Source organism: Salvelinus sp. IW2-2015, linkage group LG35 (genome assembly GCF_002910315.2).
Source record: "Salvelinus sp. IW2-2015 linkage group LG35, ASM291031v2, whole genome shotgun sequence".
Classification (NCBI taxonomy): Eukaryota; Metazoa; Chordata; class Actinopteri; order Salmoniformes; family Salmonidae; genus Salvelinus; species Salvelinus sp. IW2-2015.
This window is the reverse complement of record NC_036874.1, coordinates 14,942,356-14,969,050: the sequence shown is the minus strand read 5'-3', so window position 1 is coordinate 14,969,050 and position 26,695 is coordinate 14,942,356. Positions and strand designations below refer to the sequence as shown.

Genomic DNA, 26,695 nt, shown 5'->3' with positions numbered 1-26,695 from the left:
ACTGGCCCAGACTGACCAGCAGACTCAGACCAGCTCCACAATGCTGTCTCCCTGCAAGGAGCCACCATTAGAAGACACGAGGAGTTACTGCAATGTCCTATGGAGGGACTCCATACCCTGGCGAACCCTGACCAGGCATTCGATACATTGCTGGAGCAATTCTGCGGATTCCCTACTTGGCAACGGGTCACACCCGTAGTCTCCCAGCCTACCCAGTGTCCCGAGAACCTGCTTACTCCTCCGAGCGCTACGCTGGAGATTCAGGAACCTGCCGGGCTTTTCTCTCCCAGTGCTTCTCATTTTCGAGCTCAGCCTTCTTCGTTCCCTCTCAACCGATCGAGGATAGCGTACATCATAAGCTGATGTCCGGGGGCACTCGCCTGGACCACGGCGGTGTGGGAGCAACAGTCCATCTTGCCTAGTCTGGAAGAGTTTGTGCAGGAAGTTCGGAGGTTTTGATTCTCCTTGTCCGGGAGAGGGGCTGCTCGTAAACTGCTCCAGCAGTACTCTGGTGCGTAAGGAGAACTTTTCTCTCTCCCTTACTCGCATCCTTTCCATGTCATGTTGCTGTCGGGGAACGAGTCAAATCTCTCTGGGTTCTCATCGACTCTGGAGCTGATGAGAGTATTTTGGATGCTACCCTGGCGTCCAGAGCTGGGCATCCACACTCAGCCCCTCTCCACTTCCCATGGATGTTAGAGCGCTGGACGAAACTCTAATAGGCCGGGTCACTACAACACTCCCATAACCTACGAGTATCAGGGAACCAAAGCGAGGCAATCCAATTTATGCTGATTAAGTCTCCTCGGATCCCGTGGTATTGGGATTCTCTTTGCTCCAGTGACACATCCCATCATAGACTGGACCCTGCTGGTGCCAATCCATGGGCTGGAGCCTCTTCTTAAACTTGCCATTGCTGAAGTCATGCGCAGCCTGCCCCGGGACGTTCCGGTGGTTGAAGGTTGCCCGGGTCCTCTTCACCAGGGCCTCTGGGAGTTTTCAGTAAGGCCCGGGGCAGTTCATCTTCCTCTGCATTCCACATCCTTGCCAACGGGATGACATGTAACTCTCTCTAATACGTTGATCGGAGACCAGGCTCATGGAGACCTACATCGAGGACTTCCCTAGCTGCAGTAGTGTTATTCCATCCTTTGCCCCTCCCTCTCGACGCAGGGTCCTCTATGTGGAGAAGAAGGACAAAACCATGCGTCCTGTGCATCAACTACCTTGGGGCCTCAAATGACACACGGTGAAGAAACCGTACCGCTACCACAGTTCATGTTGCGCCTCTGGCCTTCCAAGCCGTCTCCATGGGTGCCACTGTTCTCGCAGTTTGCCTGCAAGAATGCACCATCCTGGTTTGCGGATAGTAGGCGAAGAACATGGCGCGTATCATTGTGTGGACGGACCACAAGAACCTGGAAATATCTCCGCACAGTTTCCAGTGTCAATTCCAGGCAAGCTAGGTGGGCCCTGCTTTCCACCCGGTTTAACTTCTCCCTCTCCCACCGACCAGGATCCAAGAACATCAAGCCGGATGCACTGTCACACCACTATAGCCCCGCGGCTACACTCTGGCCTTTGTGAGACAAAGCTTTTGGTGGGMTACCATGGTCCCGGACATTCGTTCGCCACCGCCTGCACGGTCTGTGCGCAGAACAAGACTCCTTGGCAAGCTCCGGCTGGTCTTCTTCAACCACTGCCTGTCCCTCACCGTCCCTGGTCTCACRTAYCCCTGGACTTCGTCACRGGTCTTCCCCATATCTGATGGCAACACCGCCATYATGACAGTAGTGGACCGGTTTTCCAAARYTGCCCACTTAATTCCTCTCCCCAAGCTACCCTCTGCCAAAGAGACGGCCCAGCTCATGGTGCAGCACGTTTTCTGGATCCATGTACATGGTCTCCAATCAGGGCCCTCAGTTCTCGTCCTGGGCTGGAAGSTGTTCCGCACGCTTTGGGTCGTTGGCCAGCTTGTCCTCCGGGTTCCWCCCACAGTCCAWYGGCCAGTCRGAGCGAGCCAATCAAGACCTGGGGACGACTCTTCAWTGCCTTGTCTGGGTTGAATACGCCCCCAACACCCTCCTCTGCTCTGCCACTGGGCTCTCGCCTTTCGAGTGTTCCCTGGGGTATCAGCCGTCACCGAACCTGGAAGAGAGCCCGGTCAGCTCTTCTCAAGACCACCTTTTCAGGTATCAACAACAAGCGGACCGCCACTGAACCCCGGCTCCCTGGTATCATCTCGGGTATGGTCCACTCGTGACCTGCCCCTCCGGGTAGAGTTCTGAAAACTATCCCCCCGCTTTATCGGCCCTTTCGCCATCTCCAAGATCATTAGCCCCTCTGCTGTTCGTCTTCTGTTGCCACGTACCCTTCGTATTCATCCCACTTTTCATGTGTCTAGGATTGAACCAATGTCTCACAGCTCTTTGTCTCCTGTTTCCAGACCCACCCCGCTCCCCCGTCTCATCTACGGCCAACCGGCATACACAGTGAGGCGCCTCCTGATGGTTTGACTGCGGGGGGGTGCTGTCACACTCTGATCTGTTTCACCTGTCTTTCTGCTTGTCTCCACTCCCTTCCAGGTGTTGCCCATCTTCCTCATTATCCCCAGTGTATTTATACTTGTGTTCTCTGTTTGTCTGCTGCCAGTTCGCCTTGTCAGGTCCTACCAGAGTGTTTTCCCGTCTCCCTGCTATCTCAAGTTCTGTTTCCTAGTTTCCCCAGTTCGGATCATTATTTCTGCCCTGACTACGAGCCTGCCGGCCGTTCTGTACCTGCCTGACTCTGACCTGTTTACAAACCTCTGCCTGTCCTGACCCCGAGCCTGCCTGCTGTTCTGTACCTTATTGACTCTGCCCTGGATTACGGACCTCTGCCTGCCTTTGACCTGTCYTTTGCCTGATTACGGACGTCTSCCTGCCTTTGACCCTGTTTGGGYCAATAAACATCTGTGACTCTAGCTGTCTGCATCTGGGTCTTATCTGATACCTTAGTCACTTTGTCCTGGCGCCAGGTCTGGACATAATGCATCTGGTGCCTGGTTTGCAACCAAAGTGCAAACCTTGACTGATATTTACACTCTCCTTCTCCCCTCCTTGTCCCATATGGCATGTTCATCTGTTCATCACCTTATATTGACTATTATGTTCTGACCGATTATCTACAGAACAAATGACAGAGCAGCAAATTTCCCCCGATTAAGTCATTTTTGTTTTTATTCATCAGTGCCAAGGGTTAGAGACCGAAAACTTATTTCTGTCTCTTTAGAATCCTAGGAAGACATACTTGAACAATGGCMAATTATCAAAGAATGTCCACTGCAGCTGGCTGTGTGCTACTGTACATCTGCCAATCAAACGTTTGGACACACCTACTCATTCAAGGGTTTTTCTTTATTTTTACTATTTTCTACATTGTAGAATAATATTGGAGACATCAAAACTATGAMATAACACATATGGAATTATGTAGTAACCAAAAGTGTTAAACAAATCAAAATATATTTTAGATTCTTCAAAGTAGCCACCCTTTGCCTTGATGACAGCTTTGCACACTCTGGCATTCTCTCAACCAGCTTTATGAGGTAGTCACCTCGAATGCATTTCAAATAACAGGTGTGCATTGTTAAAAGTTAATTTGTGGAATTTCTTTCCTTCATGAGTTTGAGCMAATCAGTTGTGTTGTGACAAKGTAGGGTTGATATACAGAAATTAGTCCTATTTGKTAAAATACCAAGCCCATATTATGGCAAGAACAACTCAAATAAGCAAAGAGAAACGAGAAATTTCAAGAACTTTGTGCTGTCGCAAAAACCATCAAGCGCTATGATGAAACTGGCTCTCATGAGGACCTCCACAGGAAAGGAAGATCCAGAGTTACCTCTGCTGCAGCGGATAAGTTCATAGAGTACCAGCCTCAGAAATTGCAGCCCAAATAAATGCTTCACAGACACATCTCAACCTCAATCGTTTCAAAGGAGACTGCGGGAATCCGTCGAAAATACTGCAAAGAAACACTAAAAAGACAACAATAAAAAGAAGAGCCTTGCTGGGCCAAGAAACACAAGCAATGGACATTAGACTGGTGGAATCTGTCCTTTGGTCTGATGAGTCCAAATTTGAGATTTTTGCTTCCTACTGCTGTGTCTTTGTGAGATGCAGAGTAGGTGAACGGATGATCTCCGCAAGTGTGGTTACGACCGTGAAGCATGGAAGAGGACGGTGTATGTGTGGGGGTGCTTTTGCTGGTGACACTGTCTGTATTTTATTTAGAATTCAGACACACGTTAACCAGCATGGCTACACAACAGCAATTCGCACGCGATACGGCCATCGCATCTGGTTTGCGCTGTAGTGGGACTATCATTTTGTTTTTCGAAACAGGACAATGCCCCAACACACCTTCCAGGCAGTCCTGTAAGGACTATTTTACCAAGAAGTGAGAGTGAGTGGAGTGCTGCTGAATCAAGGATGACCTGGCCTCACAATCACCCATCTCAATCCAATTTGAGATGGACTTGGGATGAGCTTGGACCTCAGAGTGAAGGAAAAGCAGCCAACAAGTGCTCAGCGTATGTAGGAACTCTTTCAAGGACCCTGTTAGAAATCATTCCAGGTGAAGGATTGGTTGAGAGAATGCCAAGGAGTGTGCAACGCTGTCATCAAGGCAAAGGCTGGCTACTTGGAATGAATATAAAATATTATTTTGATTTGTTTAGCACTTTTTTGGTTTCTACAAATGATTCCATGTGTTATTTCAAAGTTTGATGTCTCACTATTATTCTACAATGTAGAATAGTAAAATAAAGAAAAAACCTTGAATATAAGGTAGCTATGTCCAAACTTTGACTGGATACCGTGTATCTATATAAAAGCTCATGATCTTAACACCGAACATGCTTTTATTCACAATGTCGTGCACCCAAACGTTAACATCTTAAATTTCTTCAGAGGGACTGCAAATGTGTGTGCTGTTTTGTCATAGATCCTAAGGACGCAGGGGCCCCACCACTACATCACCAGGGGGACCTCCATCAAAGAAGTGGGCCGGAAGAATGCCCTTGAGTTGAACACATTAACTCCCAAGGCTTGGTCAGGAGGCCACATTCGAAAACCCGGGGATCCACACTCCTCCCTCAAAAGAGTGGAATGTGCCTTGGCTTTGAAAAATTAACTTCACGCAAAAGTGTGTGACATATGCTCCAGCTGAAATTACCTTTCTAAGAGCGCTACTCGCCCATGGGACGTTGGGCCCTGAGGCTCCCTGGAATTCAAACAGCACTCCATACCAACACGGCACTGTAGGGAGATGAAGGTTCGGTGTGTGTCTGTCTGGTGTGTGTGTGTGGTGGTGTGTGTGTGGGAGCGTTGATGGGGTTTGGGGCGCTGTTAGAAACCCTTGTCTCTCATCAGAGCAGTTGAGAGGCAGGTCTGCTTGAAGAAATGGGCTCATTTGGATGGCCTGCCTTTCTGTGGCATGCATTAATGTGTTGCCATCAGATAGCAGTGTGTAAAGGGGTCCTGTTGTTGTTTGCTGAGCAGATAAAGGGCGTGCAATGTACTGTAAGAGGGGTGTGTGTGTGTGTGAGTGTATGCATGCCTGTGTGTGTGTGTGTGTGTGTGTGTGTGTGTGTGTGTGTGTGTGTGTGTGTGTGTGTGTGTGTGTGTGTGTGTGTGTGTGGTGTGTGGTGGGTGTTGTGTGTGTGTGTGTTTGAACACTAAACAGAAGTTGGTTTCTCTCGGGTTTTTCATGGTTCAGATGAAGGTATGGCTTGACCCCTCACTGACCTGTCTACCTCGTTAAATCCGGCAGTCACAGACGACACATTTGCGCTTCCACACTGTTTACAAGATTCCACGGGTCAAAAGGTGCAGGGGGTTTACGACAAGAACAACAGCGGACGCAAGTTGTACCACGTCGTGAACGGGAAGTGAGGCAGACTTAGACATGACTGCTAAAGGCATCAGGCTTTTTACAGTAGTTGGATAGGTAATGGGTAGTATAACAGACAACCAATGTTGATCTTAGAATACCCGGATAAAATGACAAACAAAGTCATAGAGGACTGAATTAGCTCTGTTAATTCCTATATTACCGTTCTCTATAAGGCTAACTCCTATGGMCTCCTCCACCCTGTGAAGAGGAATGCGATCTAAGAATAGGGTTGATATGGCAACATGTCCAGTACACCTATCAGCAGGCCGGCCGGGCAGCTCTCCGTCCGCTGACGAGGAGATAATAGACCGACAGATCAAAGTGACATTGCCAAATCTGCACCGCCACTATGCCACCCAGTCCTGCTTTCCCAGGAGGGTGAGTGGCAGGACCTAACTCTGACCGACAGGCACCTTTATCCTTCTCCATGTCCATCAGAGCCTCGTAAATCTAACGAACACGCGCTCTCTCTCACACACAAACATGCACAAACACCCACACCTGCACCACACCACACACTCTTTCACACACACACACACACACCTCCTCCTCTTTTCACCCTCCATTCTCTGAGAATGAATTCAGCACCTTGGCATTGCCCACTGTCCCTTCCATTACTCATTACTTGCCTGCTGACATCCGCCCTAAAAATAGTGCCCCTCACCCTCTAGGCAGCACTATGGGCAACTGGGTCTTGACTTAGTGGATCAAGAGAGGGAACACACTAAAGCTTGACTACGACTATACCATTTCTATTGACTGTTTTATGACTGTCTTTTAGATATGTTTGGGATTTGAATGTGTGAATCGCTATCTCTCCATATGACACACACTGCATTTCTCTTTTTTTGCTGGTAGGCTTCACCATTGACTGAGAGCATCAAATCAAACTTATTTATAAAGGCCTTCTTACATCAGCTGATGTCTCAAACTGCTGTTAAGAAACCCAGCCTAAAACCCCCAAACAGCAAGCATTGCAGGTGTAGAAGCATGGTGGCTAAGAAAAACTCCCTAGAAAGGCCAAAACCTAGGATGAAACCTGGAGAGGAACCAGGCTATGAGGGGTGGCCAGTTCTCTTCTGGCTGTGCCGGGTGGAGATTATAACAGAACATGGCCAAGATTTTCAAATGTTCATAGATGACCAGCTGGGTCAAATAATAATAAACTGGAGCAGCAGCACGGCCAGGTGGACTGGGGACAGCAAGGAGTCATCAGGCCAGGTAGTCCTGAGGCATGGTCCTAGGGCTCAGGTCCTCCGAGAGAGAGAGAGAAAGAGAGAGCAGTGGAGGTTGGTGGGAGGAGCTGTAGGAGGACGKGCTCATTGTAATGGCTGAAATGGAATAAATGGAACGGTATCAAAMACATCAAACATATGGAAACCACGTTTGACTCTGTTCCATTACTTCCATTCCAATGAGCCCGTCCTCCTATAGCTCCTCCCACCAGCCTCCACTGACTGAGAGGTCTGAGAGAGTGAACATGTGTGGGGAAATGTGATCTGTGGTTTGACACCTCTGTGTTGCATGGCTGCCCTCTGCTGGGCCGGATGAATACAGCTGTTAAATAGATTTTCTAGTGACTATTCTAATCTAAGCAACTGCGTCAGTCGGCTAGATGTTATCCCAGTGCGAAGATTTATACGGTTAGATAATGTGCTCATAAAAATGTAGTTGATACTCTATAGGGACACGTAAACATTCTATCAATATTCACTAATCCAACTACACAGGGGAGGTTAAGTCAATAAGAAAACCATTACGTCATTGTTTCAAGACATGAATCAGGCAATACCCGAGAAACGAAACTAAATGTGAGTCAAAGATAGAGAAGAGATYCTCAAAACTTTAGAGGCATTACAGTGACTTCTCAACACACCAGTAGTGTGGGGAAGGCAACTCTGTGTTTGAAGTAATAAGTCAAACATTCTTCTCCCTAGCCAAGTCCATTACTGTCTAGCAATAAGTCATAGACATTATTCATGAGTCTCGCCACAGTGCATTAGCGGTTATAAGTCATATTAGTCAAATGAGAGTTACGTGTGATGATCTGTACTGCATGCGTTTGCGTTGGGGAGCGGAGGGACATAAATCGTGCTGGTAATAGAGCCCAGCTGCTTTTGCAGGGAAAACGAATGGCAAACAGCAAATGGCGAACGTTCATCAACATTGTCAGCCCCCCTCTCACCACCAGAATGTGGGAACAGTGGGGGGCTGATGGGGTAAGGGCATGGGAGGCATGGACACCCACTGGGTTTTGGGAAAAGAAGACCAAATTGAAGGGGACAGCTGAGCTAAGACACTGTATCCCCCTAAAAGACAGTCTCTCTCTCTCAAAACCATCTCCAGATCTGGTTTTCTGGTGGTTGTGTGGCATTGTATTCAGCATTGTATTCAGGCTGTCAACAGCGCGTCTAAATACGTTGGCATTGTACTTTGATGGCCAGCTTAAAAGGGGGAAATATTTCCTAACTGTACTACTTGGTGAAACGTCACGCGCTTTGTCCGATTTGTCGGTTTCTGATAAATGATGGACATTAGAATCGATGAGCACATTCAACCTCAACATACTCTACAGTGTGTCTGTCTTTTCAGCCTAGTCTCGCCAGTTTTGTAACAATAGTGTTTTCTTTGTCGTCTTTTTGCTGGTTTCAAGTGTCATTCCAAATCTCATCCAACAAACGAAGGAAAACTTAACCACAGACAACTGGACAACAATTTTCTCTTTAATAAGACTCCGATACTCTCTCTGACCCTTCAACACACAACAAAATATATTTATAGCATATACACACACCAGCATTTCATTTTCAAACACATTTGAATCTGTGGAATCTCAATGGAGGAGGCAACATATCAKGCTTCTTGCTCAGGTTTAGAAAAAAAATGGTGGGATGGGATGCCCTTGTGTACATTCTGTTTCAACACTGATTAAACTGAATGGATCACTGATTAGACCCAAGGCTTACCAATTCTGAATCTGGAGTACCCATGTGGGCGCTGTTTTTTTGTTCAACTGATCCCTTGTTCATTTCTATATTCATTTCAGAGTACAATCAATCCTAATTTAGGAGTGGAACAGTTAAAACAGAAAACCTGTCGTCCTTGGAGACGGCTGACGCTGTGCTGTAACAACGWAATTCTTACATTGTCAAAACGTTGTCCAACGTCTTCTTCGGTATTTTGGAGACATTCTATTTGCAGCGAAGCTCCATTTACAGAACATGTTTACAGAGGCCGTATCATTATGTTTTCATTTCATATTAGTTACTGGGCAAACCTTGAAAGGCAGGAGTTAAGTAAACATTGGGCTTCTTTTCATAAATTCATACACTATTTATTCCACAGACCCCTCCCTCCTTTAGTCCAAAGCTCACGTTTTCATTTACATTATTCACATAAAACTGTACCCAGTTTTTACATTTCTCTTCAACTTAAATAAACTAAACATTAGARACAAAAAAGCCAACTCATTTCTCTTTCAACTCATAATAATAACAATTACTCATTAGTGTATTTTTCCCCCTCAGGACTGGTGAAATCTACCATGGACGATACTGTTATGGAAGAATTGATGCTGTGATATCTTCTACCATCTACAAATGGTAACACTGATGCACCCTGTCAGGTGGCGATGATGTCATATCCTGTTTTGTATTTTACGTGTGTCTTTTTTTGCTTCTTCATCTTCTTCGGCCATTTTCCCAGGCAAAGTTTATGTTTTTGGGGGCCTAGAAAGCAGTCTGTGATTGGTTTGGCACATGTCATAGGGGAAGTGCCCCTCGGGAAGAAGGGGGCTCTCTACCCGTACGAGCGGAGGCTGGGTTCGGGAAGGTGGGGGGGCCTAAGAATCGCCTTCGTGAGTGGCACACCTCACAGGACCTCTGGAGAGATAATAGACGGAGAGGACAAGATGAGCGTCAGTTTCAACACAGTGATACACCACACAACAACAAGAGAAAAACACCAGCGATCCAAAACGGTGTCCATTTTGAGCCGTTCCGAATGCGCCACCTGAATGGTGAGCCAAAATGGTCGCCAATTTGAGCATTTGTAAATGTGTGAGGAGGACCCACCCTCACTGACCCTGCTAATGACAAGGCGTATAAACCCTTGACCTGGCTACAATACTACATTTGAAAAGGTCCTGAGTCCATGTCACAAAGGGCATGAACCCATTAGGCTTTATAGGTGTGTTTTTATAGGGAAATTAAGAGGCTAATCAAACCAAGCAGCAGATGCTCCAGACAGAATCCTGACTCCTTTTAATGGCAGACCATCAACGACCATTCAGTCACCCATCATGTGAGTGAGTGATAGCTAGCTAGCGCTACGTGTGTGATAAACACCGCGTGATTGATGCTAACAGTAGCAATAGATTGACAGAGGCACCTGTCAGGCTGCTAAACGGTCCACCACAATAGCTCACGAGTATCGCCATTTGAATTAGCCACCGGCGGTATGTTTAGAAATAAACATGTCCCCGATTGCCAATCTATGGAATTACGTCGTAACATTCAATCAGCGTCGATACATTCATCTCCCCAGTCACGAACCCCCAGCCCCACGGCCATAAACCAAATAACGCCTCCAAGTCATCATGGTAAGAGAGTGCGGGGTATGCAGACAGGGCAGATTAGAAATGTGATGTTAACTTGTGAAAGACTGAGACTGTGACTTGAAGGCAGTGTGAGTGGCAGAGTGAATTCACTCTGATTAAAGTGGTTCATATTGTTGGAGCTCGTGTGGCTGAAGCTCTGCAGCTTGGTGACCCTCTTCTGTTTGCTTTGGATATAATTTATGACCTGCTGGCAGGCTGGCAGGTGGGGACTAAGCCTTCAGGGGAGGGGCAGTAATGCTGACCACGCCGCGGGGAGGAGGGTAAGGGGGATGGGGGTACATAACTGGGCCGGGGTTCTGTTTCCATCCCTGGCAGCTAGCTAGCTCCCCAACACTCATGGAATTCAACACTGCGTGTTGAGCGTAGCAACCGGAGCTCCTGGAGCGAAAGCAGTCAGTATTAAGATACCTCACTCCCCCTCCTCCCCTCTGTGTCCCCTTAGGCCYACTGGGGGCTGGAGGATTCCCTCTGTTACCCTCTACCTCCCTTTCTCTCCCCCTCTCTTTCCCTCGGGACACTCACGTACGCACGGGTGACGAATTGCATCTGAGACGGCACTAAACCGACCTGCTCAGTCGGATGGCTCTTCGTTGCCAAGGACAACACTACGAACCCATGGCGCCGCTTTATGGCACGTTGTGAACCCTGGCCCTAATGTGAGAAGTCAACCGCCAGAGCAGATGCGAGACCATTATTACTGCTGTAATTGAACCCCAGCTTAATCTATAGTTAAGAACACTGTAAAAAAAAAAATCCTTCGGAGGTTGAGGACACAGACACGATTCCTTGCTTGGATCACTGCAAATATTGGCAGAGCTGATATAATATTATTAGGTTAAGTTGTCATTTGAGGGCGGTTTCCAAGACAGATTCCAAGACACAGATTAAGCCTGGTCTTAGACTGAAAAGCATGTTCAATGGAGATGCTCTATTCAAATGCATTTTAGTCCAAGACTAAACATAATCTGTGTCCGGGAAACCGGCCCTTGGAGTTCCCTCTCTCTCCCTCTGTCAATGTACCTGCGACATGCTGAGGCTTCATGGGGCCCACTTTTTTCAGGAAGGGCTCATCACTTTCAAAGGCCAGGATTGGCTCAGTGGGCATGTCACTCTCTGATTTCTCCCGCCCCCCATTGCTGCTGTTGCCTTGATTGGCTAGCTGGATGATCTCCTCAAAGTGTGCGGTGTCCCCCTTGCTAGGCAGGCCATTCTCGTGACTGGCTGGCTGGACACCGTTGACCACATGGACCGTGGAGCTGTGGGAGGGAGATGGTTACGGTGGGAGRGAGGGTGAAACATGGTTACAGACAAAAGGACTACGGCCCCAAGTGGTTCAGTTGCAGATTTTCCCCTCGGGCCTGTTCAGGAAGATGTAACATTATACTGTAGATATAACGTAGATAGAAATGATTGTCAGATAGATAGATATAGAGCTGTCACCATTCTATCTGCAACATTCATAACGTTTGACATCACGGAATTACAACCCTGGGGGCTGGAGGATTCCCTCTGTCACCCTAGCCTCAGAGGCTAACTGAAGTCCTCAAACCTTATATTACACTATCCCTCACAAACAAAAACATATTTCTATAGATAAATAAACAATATCTCTACTATTCTACTGCAGGCCTATGTATTGAGGCTCTCTGTTTTCTTTCGTGGTTTGAAACTATACAAATCGGCACAAGTCTTGATTAGAAGACATCCAATACTGCTGGTTTCTGGTTTGCTTGTTTTCTAGCGCACATGGTGGTCTTGTAATAACAATAGTGCACGGCTTGCTATTTTACATTTCTAACACGAGGAAATAGAGSACACGGTTGTTKAAYCTTACCTGTCTCTCTCACCACTATGGTCGTTCTCTGTATTCTTGTTGATCTCTGGGCTTGGCTGGTAGTCAGCAGAGGCTGCGGAAACAAATTAAATCCACTGTAAAACACACACTCAGTTCTCAGGGCCACCCTGAAGCAAGCACAGACAGTGCTATGACAATATGCAGGATGGATCCAACCAGTGCTGGATTCATGATTACATACTGCGGCTGTGTGTGTGTGTGTGTGTTTCTGTGTGTATGTGTGTATGTATGTGTGTATGTATGTGTGTGTGTGTGTGCATGTGTGCATGTGTGTGTGTGTGTATGTGTGTGTGTGGGCTTGTGTGCGTGCGTCCATATTGGAGCATGTGTGTGAGTGCGTGTGCACGCACATGTGTGTGTGTGTGTGAGTATGTCCAAAGGCCTGATTGGAGAGGAGCAACGCCACCCAACTTGCCTGGACTCCCAACCACATCAGTGCCTCCAATAATGGTTTCCACCATGCTGGAATCCTGGCCACATGTACCCAAATCCCCTATTCTCATTCCTACTCATCCTTCTCATCTGCAAATGTTGTATGTGCGTGTGTGTGTGTGTGTCTCTGGTAACATGGGGATGGGGGTTGTATAAGTMGGAGTAATATTTGTGAATATTTGTATTTATTGTGTCTTATGTTAGAAGAAAACAGAATTGAATTGATGGGCTGAATGTGGTCCATTTACAGTCACTAATCCAACCCTGCAATGCAATGCAYTGCCATAAGATATTCCCAGAAACTGAAAATCCCCCAGACTGGGTTTGGACTGCAAACAATAAGCACACACATGGGTTATACTGTCCTAAATGAAAGCAGTGGGGCTGGGATTCTAACAATAGTATTAAATAGTCTTCATATGAAAAGGGAACATAATGCAGACGGCGATGAAACCAAAGACAAACATTCTAAATATCAGGAGGGAGGACAGGGACTGTTCATGGACCCTTTTTATCCGTTTATCCATTTTGTCCGTAACTATCGTACTTTACTAACAGCACCACATATTTATCTCCTTCATGCTTTTAGCCTAGTCTAATTAGATAATTGTGCTGCCTATTTACGTTGACTGTTTTTGACTGTGCATGCTCATGCGTATGTTTATATTGTTCTATCGTTTGAGAGCTCTTACGAAACGTGTATTTTAGTACTTACAAACGGGTTAGATAAACTTGACTTGACAAAGTGCCGAAGCTAAACTGAGAGGGGGAAAAAGTAGAAGTTCAATCCCTGCATTCTAATCAACAAGATTCCTATTATATAGGAAGAGGAAGGGAATACATCACGTAAACGTAAGCAACACGCAGTCGGCTAAATCCTACTTTAAGTTATGGGTGTGTAACTTGGAATTTGGCCTAAATCATGGGGATTAGCATTTTCATTTTGAGTRAACAAATGTCAAAGTTAACATGAAGACTGATACAGCCATCCAATCAAAGAAGCCATATTATCCCACTGGGCACACACTGGTTGAATCAACGTTGAACGAACGTGGAATAGACGTTTAACTGACGTCTGTGCCCAGTGGGATTTAATTAGTTTATTAAACCAGTCAGTATCTAGAGCTTAACTTCTCCATTAACGTGGCAGTGAAACACAGGCTGGAAAAGGACCAGGGACACAGCCCACTGATGTTTGAATCCGTTCCCCCCGGATATCATTGATGAACAAATCTAAATTATAATGTATTTATTTAACTAGGCAGTTAAGAACAAATTCTTATTTACACCGGCCAAACCCAGATGACGCTGGGCCAAATGTGCGTGATACAGCCTGGATTCGAACCAGAGTGTCTGTAGTGACGCCTCTAGCACTGAGATGCAGTGCCTTAGACCACCGAGCCACTCGGGAGCCCACTACACTTACAATACATTTCCTTTCAGGATTAATTGAGATGAATTGTTTGACTCCGATTTCCTGAACACAAGAGCAATATAATGAACAAAGATGGACGCCGTTTTACACCGCTTTTCATTTTCTGCTTACCTTTGCTGCTCTCAGCCTCTTTGCCATTGACTTGGGAGGGAGGTGGGGACTTGGTGTCTTTCTATACAGAGATAGATTATCACGTGTTACATGTATTTTAAATCGAGTGAAGTGCATTGCCATTGTGCCTTCACAACAAACGTACCTTTTCCACTCCGTCTGTCTTGCGCGTCCTCTTCATGATCTGCTCGAGACGCTAAGGAAGAAGGCACAGCGACGACAACGGTCAGAGAGAGGGAATAGACTGAGAATGTTAACAAGATGGCGGATGCAGATGAAGTGCTCAGTCCCCATGGGTTGAATCACAGTAATACAGTAACTGTGCAGTAATTTAATCTCAATGGACTCCTTGTTGGCCCCGAACAGCTAAACAAACACCCAAATCCTACCTGGTACAAGATATTTATTTTTATTTAATTAACCAGGCAAGTCAGTTAAGAACAAAATCTTATTTACAATGACGGCCTAGCTGAATGCAAGATAGCCATGATGCTAAGAGAAGAGCTAGCTGCCATAAATCAAGTAAAACATACAGATATGCCAGATGTGGGGCAGCTTTGATGTGGAGTTGTGATACATGCTATTGGTAAAGTGGAAAGTTAGGTGATCCGTGTGTGTGTGTGTCACAGGAGGTTGGTGGCACCTTAATTGGGGAGGACGGGTTCGTGGTAATGGCTGAAGCGGAATAGGTGGAGTGGTATCAAATACATTAAAGGGATACCGAGTCAGTTGTACAACTGATGCCTTTCCATGTGTCCCGTTCCAGCCATTATTATGAGCCGTCCTCCCCTCAGCAGCCTCCAGTGGTGTGCGTGATCCACAGAATCCATACTCAGTCAGGTATGTAACAGCAGCTGTGGAGCAGTGTGCAGAGGCGTGTGACTCAGCATGGGTTTGGGTAGAGGACATACTGTTCTTGTGCAGTAAATACCACTAGAGCCTGGCTCAACACACAATGTGGAGCTGCTTCGGCCAGCTGAGCTGCATGGGCCTCAGATAAGAGGGGGAAAAAAGAGGGAGAGAGGAGGGGAGAGAGAAAGAGAGAGAGAGAGGGAAAGAAAGAGAGAGAGGGAGAAAGAGAGGGAGAGAGAGAAACAGACAGAAATAAGGGGGGGGAGAATAAAGAGAGAATAGGAGTGAGGGACGAAGGTGGACAAGAGACAGACGGAAAGAAAAAGAGAGGGTGAGTAAGAGAGAAAGAAAGAGCAAGAGTGAGAGCGAGAGCAGACTCAGAGGGTTGCAGCATGGTCTGGCTGTGAGTGGTACACCAGGTGCGGGCAGAACACATAACCCTGGACTGCACACTGAACTGGGCCAGTTAGGACTCACTCTCCGCCATAACTGTTTATATATAGCCTGAGGTCTTGGACCTAGTATATAATCTTCCGCTCAAACAAACAGAGACTGTAAGCCCTATTAAATCAAAACAAGTAGCCAGGATAAGCCAACATCATTCTTCTTGGTGACAGGAATATGAGAGTTGATATTATGTTCAACAAATCCTTGTCTAAAGAGTGAAACAAAAAGAAACGTAACCATAAGCTAAATCAAGCATAATTCCTGTTGCTACTAGAACAATGTGATTTTTGACTGATCCCGCAATAATAACAGTTTTGATTGAATAAGGCTCTGTGTGTGATTCCTGTAATGTATACTAAACATTTCCCTCTGTACCTTTGGAATATGTACAGGCAGTACAGAACAAATACAGTAAGTCTGCAAGTCTGTTACGGTGCCAGTCTGTTTGGCGTGACAATTCCGTAAGGAGATGGCAATAGTGCAGAAACAGTCTGTTTGCGTGACAATGGCTGGAATTCGATAGGAGTTGGCTATACACACAGATGTGGGTACCAGGGTAGAGAGGACGCTGGTGGGGGTATACTCATGTAGTAGAATGAATGCATGGATCTTTTCTTACCTTCTTCCTCTCCAGTCTCTCCTGCTCCTCCTTCAGGAAGTGTTTCTCTCGGTCCAGACGCTGTTTCTCGGCCTCCTCCTTGGCCTTAGCCTCGGCCTCCTCTCTCTGGAAAGCATACAGATTACAATGTGGTATGCTCGTCCCTTTTATAAAAAAAATAAWAWWAATTTCACACGTGTTTTTGGAACACTTTACATGTGGTCACATGCTTACACGCGTGTGGTTTCATGTTATCACATGTTGCTTTACGCGTTGTCACATTAACTTCACATAAGATCACGCGGGATCACATGAAAACGCGTTGTTTTTGGAACACTTCACATGGGACCACATGTGAGATTCATGTGAAATCCGTAAGGGTTACCATAGAGACACATTATATTACTGACCAAGATGACAGCCCTTTTAGTCGCACTGCTGGGACGCCAATGTCCATTCTATTGTTCTATTTAATTGGATGGATTTTACAAGGCTAATAACATGCAACTACCACCAATAGTGTTGTTGTATATRCGTTATCCTGAGGGAGATAGTATTTCCTGTAGCTTTTATACAGTCACTGTTTGTAGTTCGTGGAAGTGACTATTTTTAACATTGTGAGAATTTTGTCATGGTATTGAACCTGTCATTGAACACAATACCCTTTCTAGGCTACTGTATTTTTGAAATACATCATTATTGAAACTACGAAAGACCCTTCACTGACAACGCACTAGAGGGTATCAAAGGGTCGCCAGCCAGAGAGAACCACCACTTAGACAGGGACAGAAACCACACAAACCCAGGGGCAGCTCCTATCTCCTATCACACAGTCTATGTTGACACTGCAAACAAACACTTCTGTGAATCACAGTGTTTCCCGGGTAACTGACTGACGTCTGTTCCCCGGGGTCCTAGACCTCGACTGCTCCTGAGCAACAGCGGTAAAACCATTGGTAAATACAGGAAGTCGACAGTGAGTCAAACAGACTCAGGCCTTTTGTGCTGATTTCCAAAAAGTGAAAGGGGCCATTCAATGTGCATTAATGTCAATGTCTGTGGCCATTAGGAAAATATTGACCGATGCTAACGACAAATCACATTGGTTGAAAGTGATTTGAACAAATATACGAAACAAGGTTGGTTATGAGATATGCCTTATCAGATGAGGTCAGGTAGATGACAAACTTGGCTAAAGTAGTGATATGGGACAGACAGGGTTACAGAAGGCTCTCTGTCACAAAGCAGGTGGACAATAAGAAAAGCAGACGAACAGACAGATGGACAGACACAGCCCCTCCGTGTGTGTAGACTAGCCCCCTCCGCGTGTGTAGACTAGCGCGCGGGGTGGGGTAGATGAGAGCCCCTCCGGTGGGTGTAGACTACTCCCGTCTGTGGGTTAGACTAGCTCGCCCGTTGTAGACTAGCCCTCATACTAGCCCTGCTGTGTTAGACAGCTCCCTCTGTGCTGTGTGACTAGGCCCGGGTCTGTGGCGTGGTAGGAGCCAGGGGCGCACTGTTTGCGTGTAGACCAGCTCTGTGCGTGTAGACCAGCCCCTCTGTGCGTGTAGACCAGCCCCCTCTGTGCGTGTAGACGCCCCCTCTGTGGTGTAGACAGCCCTCTGTGGGTAGACTAGCCCCCCTCTGTGCGTGTAAGACCAGCCCCTCTGTGCGTGTAGACTAGCCCCCTCTGTGGTGTGTAGCCTAGCCCCCCCTTGTGGTGTAGACTAGCCCCCCTCTGTGTGTGTAGACTAGCCCCCTTGTGCGTGTAGACCCCCCTCGTGGTGTAGACAGCCCCCTCTGTGCGTGTAGACAGCCCCCCTCTGTGCGTGTAGACTAGCCCTCTGTGTGTGTAGATTCTGCCCCTCTGTGTGTGTAGACTAGCCCCTCCCTGTGTGTGTAGACTAGCCCTTCTCTGTGTGTGTAGACTAGCCCCCTCTGTGTGTGTAGACTAGCCCCTCTGTGGTGTGTAGATAGCCCCCTCTGTGTGTTAGACTAGCCACCTCTTGTGTGTGTAGACTAGCCTCTGTGTGTGTAGACTAGCCCCCGCTCGTGTGTGTGTGTGATAGCCTCTGGGAGGGCTGTAGTCTGATGTTGTGGTGGTGGTAGGCGGAGGCGCGTCGTGTGTGTGGGAGACGAGGCCCGGGCTTGTGTGGGTTGTGTAGGGAGGCTAGGCGCCGTCTGGCTGGCTGGGGTGGTGTGGGGGTGCTTGTTCCTGGTTTTCTTGGGTAGGCGGTATCTTCCGCTGCTCTGCCCTGGCTCTCTCCTGCGCCTCCTTCTCCTCATCCACACGCTGGGCCTCGTCTCTCAGGCGCTGCTCCTCAGCCATGAGGCGCGCCTCCTCCTCTCTGCGCTGGCTCTCCTCCGCCTCCCGCAGCTTACGCTCCTCTCGCAGGACCCTGAGCAAAGGGCGACAAGCATTTAGCAATCCTACCTATAATGCAGTCTCCTACCCACCTTCGCTGTGTTGCCATGAGTCTAGCGAGCAATACAACCTATAATGTATCGCCAGGGGCTCTCTATCCAACCAGTCTACCAATCAAAGCATAGAGGCTTATTTACAAATGTGCATTAACTTCGGAAAGCATGACTTTTTCCACATTTTGTTATGTTACAACCTTATTCTAAAATGGATTTTGAAAAACTAAATCCTCAGCGATCTACACACAATACCCCAGATTGACAAAGCGAAAACAGGTTTTTAGACATTTTTGCAACTGTATTAAAAATAAAAAACAGAAATACCTTATTTACATAAGCATTCAGACCCTTTGCTATGAGACTCGAAATTGAGCTCAGGTGCATCCTGTTTCCATTCATCATCCTTGAGATGTTTCTACAACTTGATTGGAGTCCACCTGTGGTAAATTCAATTGATTGGACATGATTTGGAAAGGCACACAYCTGTCTAWAYAAGGTCCCACAGTTGACAGTGCATGTCAGAGCWAAAACCAAGCCATGAGGTCRAAGAAATTGTCCGTAGAGCTCAGAGACAGGATTGTGTCGAGGCACAGATCTGAGGAAGGGTACCAAAACATTTCTGCAGCATTGAAGGTCCCCAAGAACACAGTGGCCTCCATCATTCTTAAATGGAAGAAGTTTGGAATCACCAACACTCTTCYTAGAGYTGGCCGCCCGGCCAAACTGAGCAATCGGGGGAGAAGGGTCTTGGTCAGGGAGGTGACCAAGCACCCGATGGTCACTCTGACAGAGCTATAGAGTTCCTCTGTGGAGATGGGAGAACCTTCCTGAAGGACAACCATCTCTGCAGCACTCCACCAATCAGGCCTTTATGGTAGAGTGGCCAGACGGAAGCCACTCCTCAGTCAAAGGCACGTGACAGCCCGCTTGGAGTTTGCCAAAAGGCACCAAAAGACTCTCAGACCATAAGAAATAAGATTCTCTGGTCTGATGAAACCAAGATTGAACTCTTTGGCCTGAATGGCAAGCGTCACGTTTGGAAGAAACCTGGCACCATACCTACGGTGAAACATGGTGGTGGCAGCATGATGCTGTGGGGATGTTTTTCCGCGGCAAGGAATGGGAGACTAGTCAGGATCAAGGCAAAGATGAACGGAGCAAAGTACAGAGAGATCCTTGATAAAAACCTGCTCCAGAGCGCTCAGGACCTCAGACTGGGGAGAAAGTTCACCTTCCAACAGGACAACGACCCTAAGCACACAGCCAAGACAACGCAGGAGTGGCTTGAGAGAATCTGCAGAGAAGAATGGGAGAAACTCCCCAAATACATGTGTGGGAAGATTCTAGCGTCATACCCAAGAAGACTCGAGGCTGTAATCGCTGCCAAAGGTGCTTCAACAAAGTACTGAGTAAATGGTCTGAATAYTTACGTAAATGTGATATTTAAGTTTTTTATTWAAAAAAAATTTGCWAACATTTCTAAAAACCTGTTTTTGATTTGTCATTACAGGGTATTGTGTGTAGATTGATGAGGGGGAAAAATCTATTTAATACATTTCAGAATAAGGCTGTAAAACGTCAACGTTTCTGAATGCTTTCTGAAGGCACTGTATACATCTACATTTAGAATAAATCAGTTAACATGTGCTCTAGCTTAATAAAGAGTGAATCTTTGTCTCTGTACTACATTGGCAATAGCTGTGCCAGGAAAATAAAAAGTTCAACACAATCAGGAAATGAAACTATTTTATAAGGAAATAGTTGCCTGCTGATAAAATGGAGAGGAACAGAGAGCAACAGGAGCCCGTTGCCCAGCCTGACAGCTGTCATGACATAAATACCCAGTGGTCACTCAACGTGCTACAATAGGCTGACGCGGGAAATCTTTTTTAGCTCATAAACCTGAGCGGAGGGGGGCAACTTAAGCTGTTACACAAATGTCAACAACTCCACACCTCCGGGGGGTAACACGAGCACCACACATACTGTATCATAGACAGCGCTGAGTGGTCTAATTCTGCCATGCATATGACACGCTGGAGAACTGTATTGTACTCCATATGTTGATGCGTTACACTTGAAATTATTCAAATTGTGATGTGCTGCCATGGTTACTTCYACCTTGTCCCTTCAAGCTGGTAAGACATAGGTTGTCTTTACAGTAGAAAGGATAATGGTCGAATCCTCCAACCGAAATTTCAGGGATTTTGCAACCCGACTAGACGCTGCTCTGGCTCTCTCCAGTGTGGGTTTATGTACTGTACATGAGGATAACATGATTCTCACTTCTCTCTCTCCTCCAGCTCGCGTTTCTCCTGCTCCTCCCGCTCCCTCTGCTCTCGGGCCTGCCTCCTCTTCTCGGCCAGGATCCGGGCGGCCTCCTCTGGGTTGTTGGTGCCCGCCATGGGCTTGGCTGACGAGGAGGCTGGGGCTGATGCAGGGACACTGGGGGTTGATTGGGCGGAAGGAGGGACCTCAGAAGGAGTGGCGGTGGCCGCCCTGATTGGTGTACTCAGCGAAGGGGGCGTGGCCGGAGCGGAGGATACCACGGTTGAAGGAACGGGGGAGCCTGGAGAGAGAATCGAGCAGGAAAAGAGGAGAGGAATGGGAAAATACAATAAGAATTTTCTAAAGACAAATCACTGTTCACACTATCATCTTCTTTAAGCTGAAACACTGATAAAACTGTGAAATTACATTAAGACAAGTACACTAGACCTCTGGTCTAGATTCCTCTTGGTTGACGTGAGACACGCTGTGATGTTATTAATTCAAACAGTGGCAAAGTATGGAAACATACATTTTTGGATTCTGTAAACTTGTAATTATAGCATTTTTCCAGTAATTAGCACCCTCCTGCTGTTCCTCGCTGTGTGTGAAGGAGAGAAAGACAGAGAAGCTGGCATTGTCGGCGTGCCTAATTAACCACGACGGTAATCATCCTGTGGCTGGGCCGGCGCTACAGTGCACTGACACGCACGCACGTACGCGCGCACGCATTCACTTTTTCAAGTTTGAGTTCCAAGTTCACTCTTCTCAGCCATAGGAACAACTGAGCCAAACCGCAAAGAACTGAGGAAGCAAAGTATGAATCAGCCGTGGCAGGTCCTATAGAAAACAGACACACTAAAATCCAACTTGTGTCAGGGGGAAATGAAAAGGTACCGAATTATATGGGTATATAGTGTTCTCACGGCTTGTGTGCCAAGTGCATATAAAATATACCAGATTCTAAATGATCTAGGGTGAGTGAGTCCATATTTTTCAAACCATTTTTCAAAACCATTACAAACCACACCATAACTAGACTGAAGACAGGACTTCCATTCACAGAGCTTAATGTCAATGTAAATTTAACTGGCTTAAAATGTGATATAACACAGGAACTACAGAAGCAGTGGGCTGTTTCCCTGCTACACTGGAAGCTTAACTTAAGACCAACGCGAGCAGAGGGCGAACCACATTATCAAGTGAGCTACTTAGAAATCATGAAAATAGAACCAGAGAGTCATTTGACACTGAGCAGCGCAAGCCTGTCGCGAACCGCACTGCCTACGCCCGTRTTTCATTGAAATGAAAAGGAGTGTCTCACGCTCGCCAAGAGTTACGCGTCTAGTGTTACAACTGAACTCATTCCAACAACATAAACAATACACCCCCCCCCCACTTAAAGGGAATGTGGTTACGCTGATTAAGCCCTTTAAAATGATGCTGCACAGTTGTGATCCCTGTAAGAGGAGTACACTTTACTTACACATATAACCCTCCACCTGGGGGTATTAACTACCTACTGCATACTCACTCTTGCCTTTGGGCTCCTCGGGCGTGGCTGACCTACGGCCGCGGGTCTCCCTGGCCCTCTCCAGGGGAACGGGGGAGGAGGTGCGCCCGTGGTCCACCCGGGCCGGGGTCCTAGCCCTCTTGGGCCGGGCCTTGGGGGTGGAGGGGCTAGCCCGGGCTGAAGAGGGGGGTTTGGGGGAGGCAGCGGGGCTGGGAGAGGAGGAGGAAGGTCTTGCTCTAGGAGTAGTGGCGGGTGAGGCAGCCCGCTGTCTGGATAAGGGACTAGGACTGGAGGGAGGGAGGGTAAGAGAGCTATTATGTAAAACATGAATACACACAGTATGTCCGACAAATCATTAGAAATCATTAGAAATATGTAAATAATAATAAGCAAACAACGGTTAAGTAAAGTTTAGTCGAACATTTAGTCATATCCAGCCCTAGGGATGAAAAAATAGTCCATCTCTATACACAATCAAGCAAGGAGACTACCACTAATACCTCCACTGAAGTAATACTATTAAAACTGTTTCTGTTACATATGTGCCTCCCTAGCCTCAAGTCTCAGACAGCAGTCAATAAACATGACCTCACCAGGTAGCAGGGTCAGACACGACACAACCTAACACGTGTAACATTGTGTGGTCTGTGACAGAGCATTATGGAATGGTTTCTCAGCAGTAGACAGTGTAATAGTCGCCGCTCGGAGGGGAAAGTCCCATTATACCAGAGTGGTGTGTGTGTGTACTTCTCTTCCTTAAGGCATCTGGCATTCTCATCTCTCTCACAATTCATTCCAAAGGGCTTTATTGTCATGGGAAACACGTTAACATTGCTAAAGCAAGTGAAGTAGATAATATACAAAAGTGAAATAAACATCTCTCTCTCTCTCTCTCTCTCTCTCTCTCTCTCTCTCTCTCTCTCTCTTCTGCTCTCTCTTCATCTCTCTCTCTCTCTTCTCTCTCTTCTCTCTCTCTCTCTCTTCGTCTCTCTCTCTCTTCTCTCTATCCTCAGAAAGTGCCTCGAAGATCTCATGGATCTGTATCGTTTATTCTCTCTCTCTCTCCTCTTCCTCTCTCTCGTCTCTCTCGTCCTCATCTCTCTCTTCGCTCTCTCTCTCTCTCTCTCGTCTCTTCTCACTCTCTCTCTCCTCCATCTGTCAGTGAGCCCCATCCATTGCCATGTCCCGCGGCCGGCTATGATTAACGCGCTGGATAAATATCCTTTGGCTCAGAGGCCTCATGCCTTTCAGTCTTATCCTGAGTTCACTTAAACACACAGACACGCTGGTTTTACCATCTGCACTCACAGTCATGGTTATCTTTGTCTCTTACTGTATCCCTAACCTTAGCAAACACTCTAAGCTCTAATTTTAGTCTTATACCCTTTTCACACTATAATGTCGACCCAATCTACATATGCTGTGCTGGCTTGTATATGTTCTTTAAACATGGTCCTTTCCTGCAAGTTTTCAACAACTATGGTGGATGTGTAACCAGGCCAATACAGTACAGCTGGGCTTGGCTTGGTTCGGCTCAGTAGTGTGTAAAGGGTGTTTAGTGCTGTACTGTGCCAAAGGCAGATCCAGTAGATCCGTGTGAGACCAGGTTACCTGGGGTCCGGTCTGTGCCTCATGCTGGGTAAGGACTGTCTCTTCTTCAGCACCTTGTCTTTGCTGAGAGCACTCTTCTCCTTCTCGTTCTCCCGCTCCTTGTCCTTCTTCTCTTTCTTTTTCTTCTCTATCTGCAGAGAGACAAACCATCAGAAAGGTATAAATGTGGATAAAAACATCTCTCTCTCAAAACCAAAAGATACACAGTACATTCTAGCTCATTCAAAGTGCCAAACGGTGTTCTATTGTGTATAAACGGTAAGGGATGGTAGTAGTCGGCGCTCCAGGTTTCGGACCATGCAGGCCTGCAGGCGACAGGGGTCAAGTCCGGTCTGTCTGTGCCCTTCACTGTCTATGACCCTCTTTCGATTTGTATCTCTATCTACTCTCCTCTCTATCCAGTAAATGAAATTGAAAAATACGAAAGGAAAGAAAAAAGGATGGTTGACGTACCGGCGTGGAGTCGCGTCGGCGCTGGGTGATGTCGGGCGTGCTGGACGTCACCCTCCAGCGGTCGGAGCAGCGGTGGTGAGGCCGGTGGGCACACAGCGTCAGCGGGCTGGCCGAGGCCGAACGAGGGCATAGGGGCGACTCTGGAGGGGACGGGATGGAGAGGCACATAGAGAGCAGGCGAGAGATCGAGAGAAGGAAGGAAGAGAAATAAATACGACACCCATCTCTAAAAACACAAGCAGAGCCCATGCAACAAAGCTATTCATTGCCACACATCACTTCACATACCCTACATCAGTGTTTCTCAAACCTCTCGCCGGTGCCCCTCAAACGTTTCACAATTGTGTCATTTCCAGAATTATTGTAGTTYATAAGCTCATTCAAGGGTTTGATGATTAGTTGACAAGTGGAATCAGATGTGCTAGCTCTGACTGGAACAAATGATCAAATACATGGAAGTGCCGGGGGCCAAGAGGGGTGGTTGGACGAATGCTGTTCTAAATGATAAACAACCCCGCCAATAGCAGGTCTCATCTATCACAGTGGGAGTGTGATAACTACTTACGGCCTTTACCGTTGCTGAGCACGCTGGCGACGCTGCGGCTTCGGGCCAGAAAGGACAGGGTGGGCGTCATCAGTCGGTCCACAATGCTGCTCTCCCAYGGGCTCAGCTGGAGGCTACGGGCTGCKGGAGGGGACAAACACRACCAATTTTATCACATATATTCAAAGTCCTATGCTGGCCTTAAGGGGCAAACCAGCTTCATTTTCAGCTTCATTTTTTGCCTCTTAGAGCCACCGTGAATATCTCCACTTCTGTCTCGCTACGTCAGATGACATCAACTTCTTAGGGATAGGGGGCAGTATTTTCACGTCCGGATGAAAASCGTGCCCAAAGTAAACTGCCTGTTCCTMAGGCCCAGAAGCTAGGATATGCATATAATTGGTAGATGTGGATAGAAAACACTCTAAAGTTTCTAGAACTGTTAAAATAATGTCTGTGAGTATAACAGAACTGATTTGGCAGGCAAAACCCCGAGGACAAACCATCCAGGGGTAAAAAAATTGAGGTCATAGTATTTCCCATTGGTTTTCTATTGAATAGCCCTATTAAATAGGAACCTGGTTGCAGTTCCTATGGCTTCCACTAGATGTCAACAGTCTTTAGAAATTGGTTGATGTTTTTCTTTTGAGATATGAAGAAGTAGGTCTGTTCTTTGTAAGTGTCAAGCCAAGTGGACTCTACTGTTTGGTGCGCGTGAACTGGAACGCGCTTCACGTTGTTTTTATCCGGTATTGAACACAGTATATCCCGTCTTAAATTGTATTGATTATTTACGTTTTAGGATACCTTAGGTTGGATTAGGAACATTGTTTGAAATGTTTGGACCAAGTTTACAGGTAACTTATTAGATACTTTGTAGTCATGTTGGGCAGTGTTGGAACYGGTGTATTTCTGAATCAAACGCGCCAAATAAATTGACATTTTGGGGATATCAAGAAGGACATTATCGAACATAAGGACCATTTGTGATGTTTCTGGAACATTTTGGAGTGCCAACAGAAAAAGATCTTCAAAGGTAAGGCATGAATTATATCGTTATTTCTGACTTTTGTATCGCCACCTGCCTGGTTGATTTTTTTTTCTCATGTATTTGTATACGGGGCGCTGTCCTCAGATAATCGCATGGTCTACTTTTGCCGTAAAGCCTTTTTGAAATCTGACACTGCGACTGGATTAACAAGAAGTTAAGCTTTATTTTGATGTATTACACTTATATTTTCGGTTATCTTGAATATTGATATTTCTGTAGTTYGAATTTGGCGCTCTGCAACTTCAATGGATGTTGTCAAATCGATCCCGCTAAAGGAATTGGCGYGCGAAGGGATCACTAACAGGTTGGGCAAACCAGCTTCATTTTCAAAGCCGGTTTRCCTCTTAGAGCCACYGTGAATATCCCCACTTCTGTCTCGCTACGTCAGAYGACGTCAGTGTTCAAACAGTTTTAATATGCACCTTATACCCACTAACTGTTCGATAACTATTGMAACCCCATTTTAGTAAATGACTCAAATATAATGATCCAATATCGCATTGTCATCACAGTGTCACAGAAAGGCCTTTTGCTTCTCCTTTTTTTTAA

General features: G+C 46.7%; 1 protein-coding gene across 1 annotated transcript in view; it reads right to left on the bottom strand.

The window, feature by feature from the left end:
- Positions 1–8,642: 8,642 nt before the first annotated feature.
- The window catches only part of map7d1a (MAP7 domain containing 1a), a 73,769-nt gene continuing 55,716 nt past the window's right edge, over positions 8,643–26,695 (bottom strand). The window contains exons 9-20 of the mRNA XM_024134893.2: positions 25,117–25,236; positions 24,552–24,691; positions 24,099–24,229; positions 22,509–22,774; positions 20,993–21,275; positions 18,495–18,684; positions 16,307–16,411; positions 14,534–14,584; positions 14,389–14,449; positions 12,390–12,462; positions 11,576–11,811; positions 8,643–9,818 (exon numbers count right to left, since the gene is read on the bottom strand). Coding sequence (XP_023990661.2) covers positions 9,808–9,818; positions 11,576–11,811; positions 12,390–12,462; positions 14,389–14,449; positions 14,534–14,584; positions 16,307–16,411; positions 18,495–18,684; positions 20,993–21,275; positions 22,509–22,774; positions 24,099–24,229; positions 24,552–24,691; positions 25,117–25,236 — 1,667 coding nt within the window. The 3' untranslated portion in view covers positions 8,643–9,807. The remainder of the gene's footprint in view (positions 9,819–11,575; positions 11,812–12,389; positions 12,463–14,388; positions 14,450–14,533; positions 14,585–16,306; positions 16,412–18,494; positions 18,685–20,992; positions 21,276–22,508; positions 22,775–24,098; positions 24,230–24,551; positions 24,692–25,116; positions 25,237–26,695) is intronic.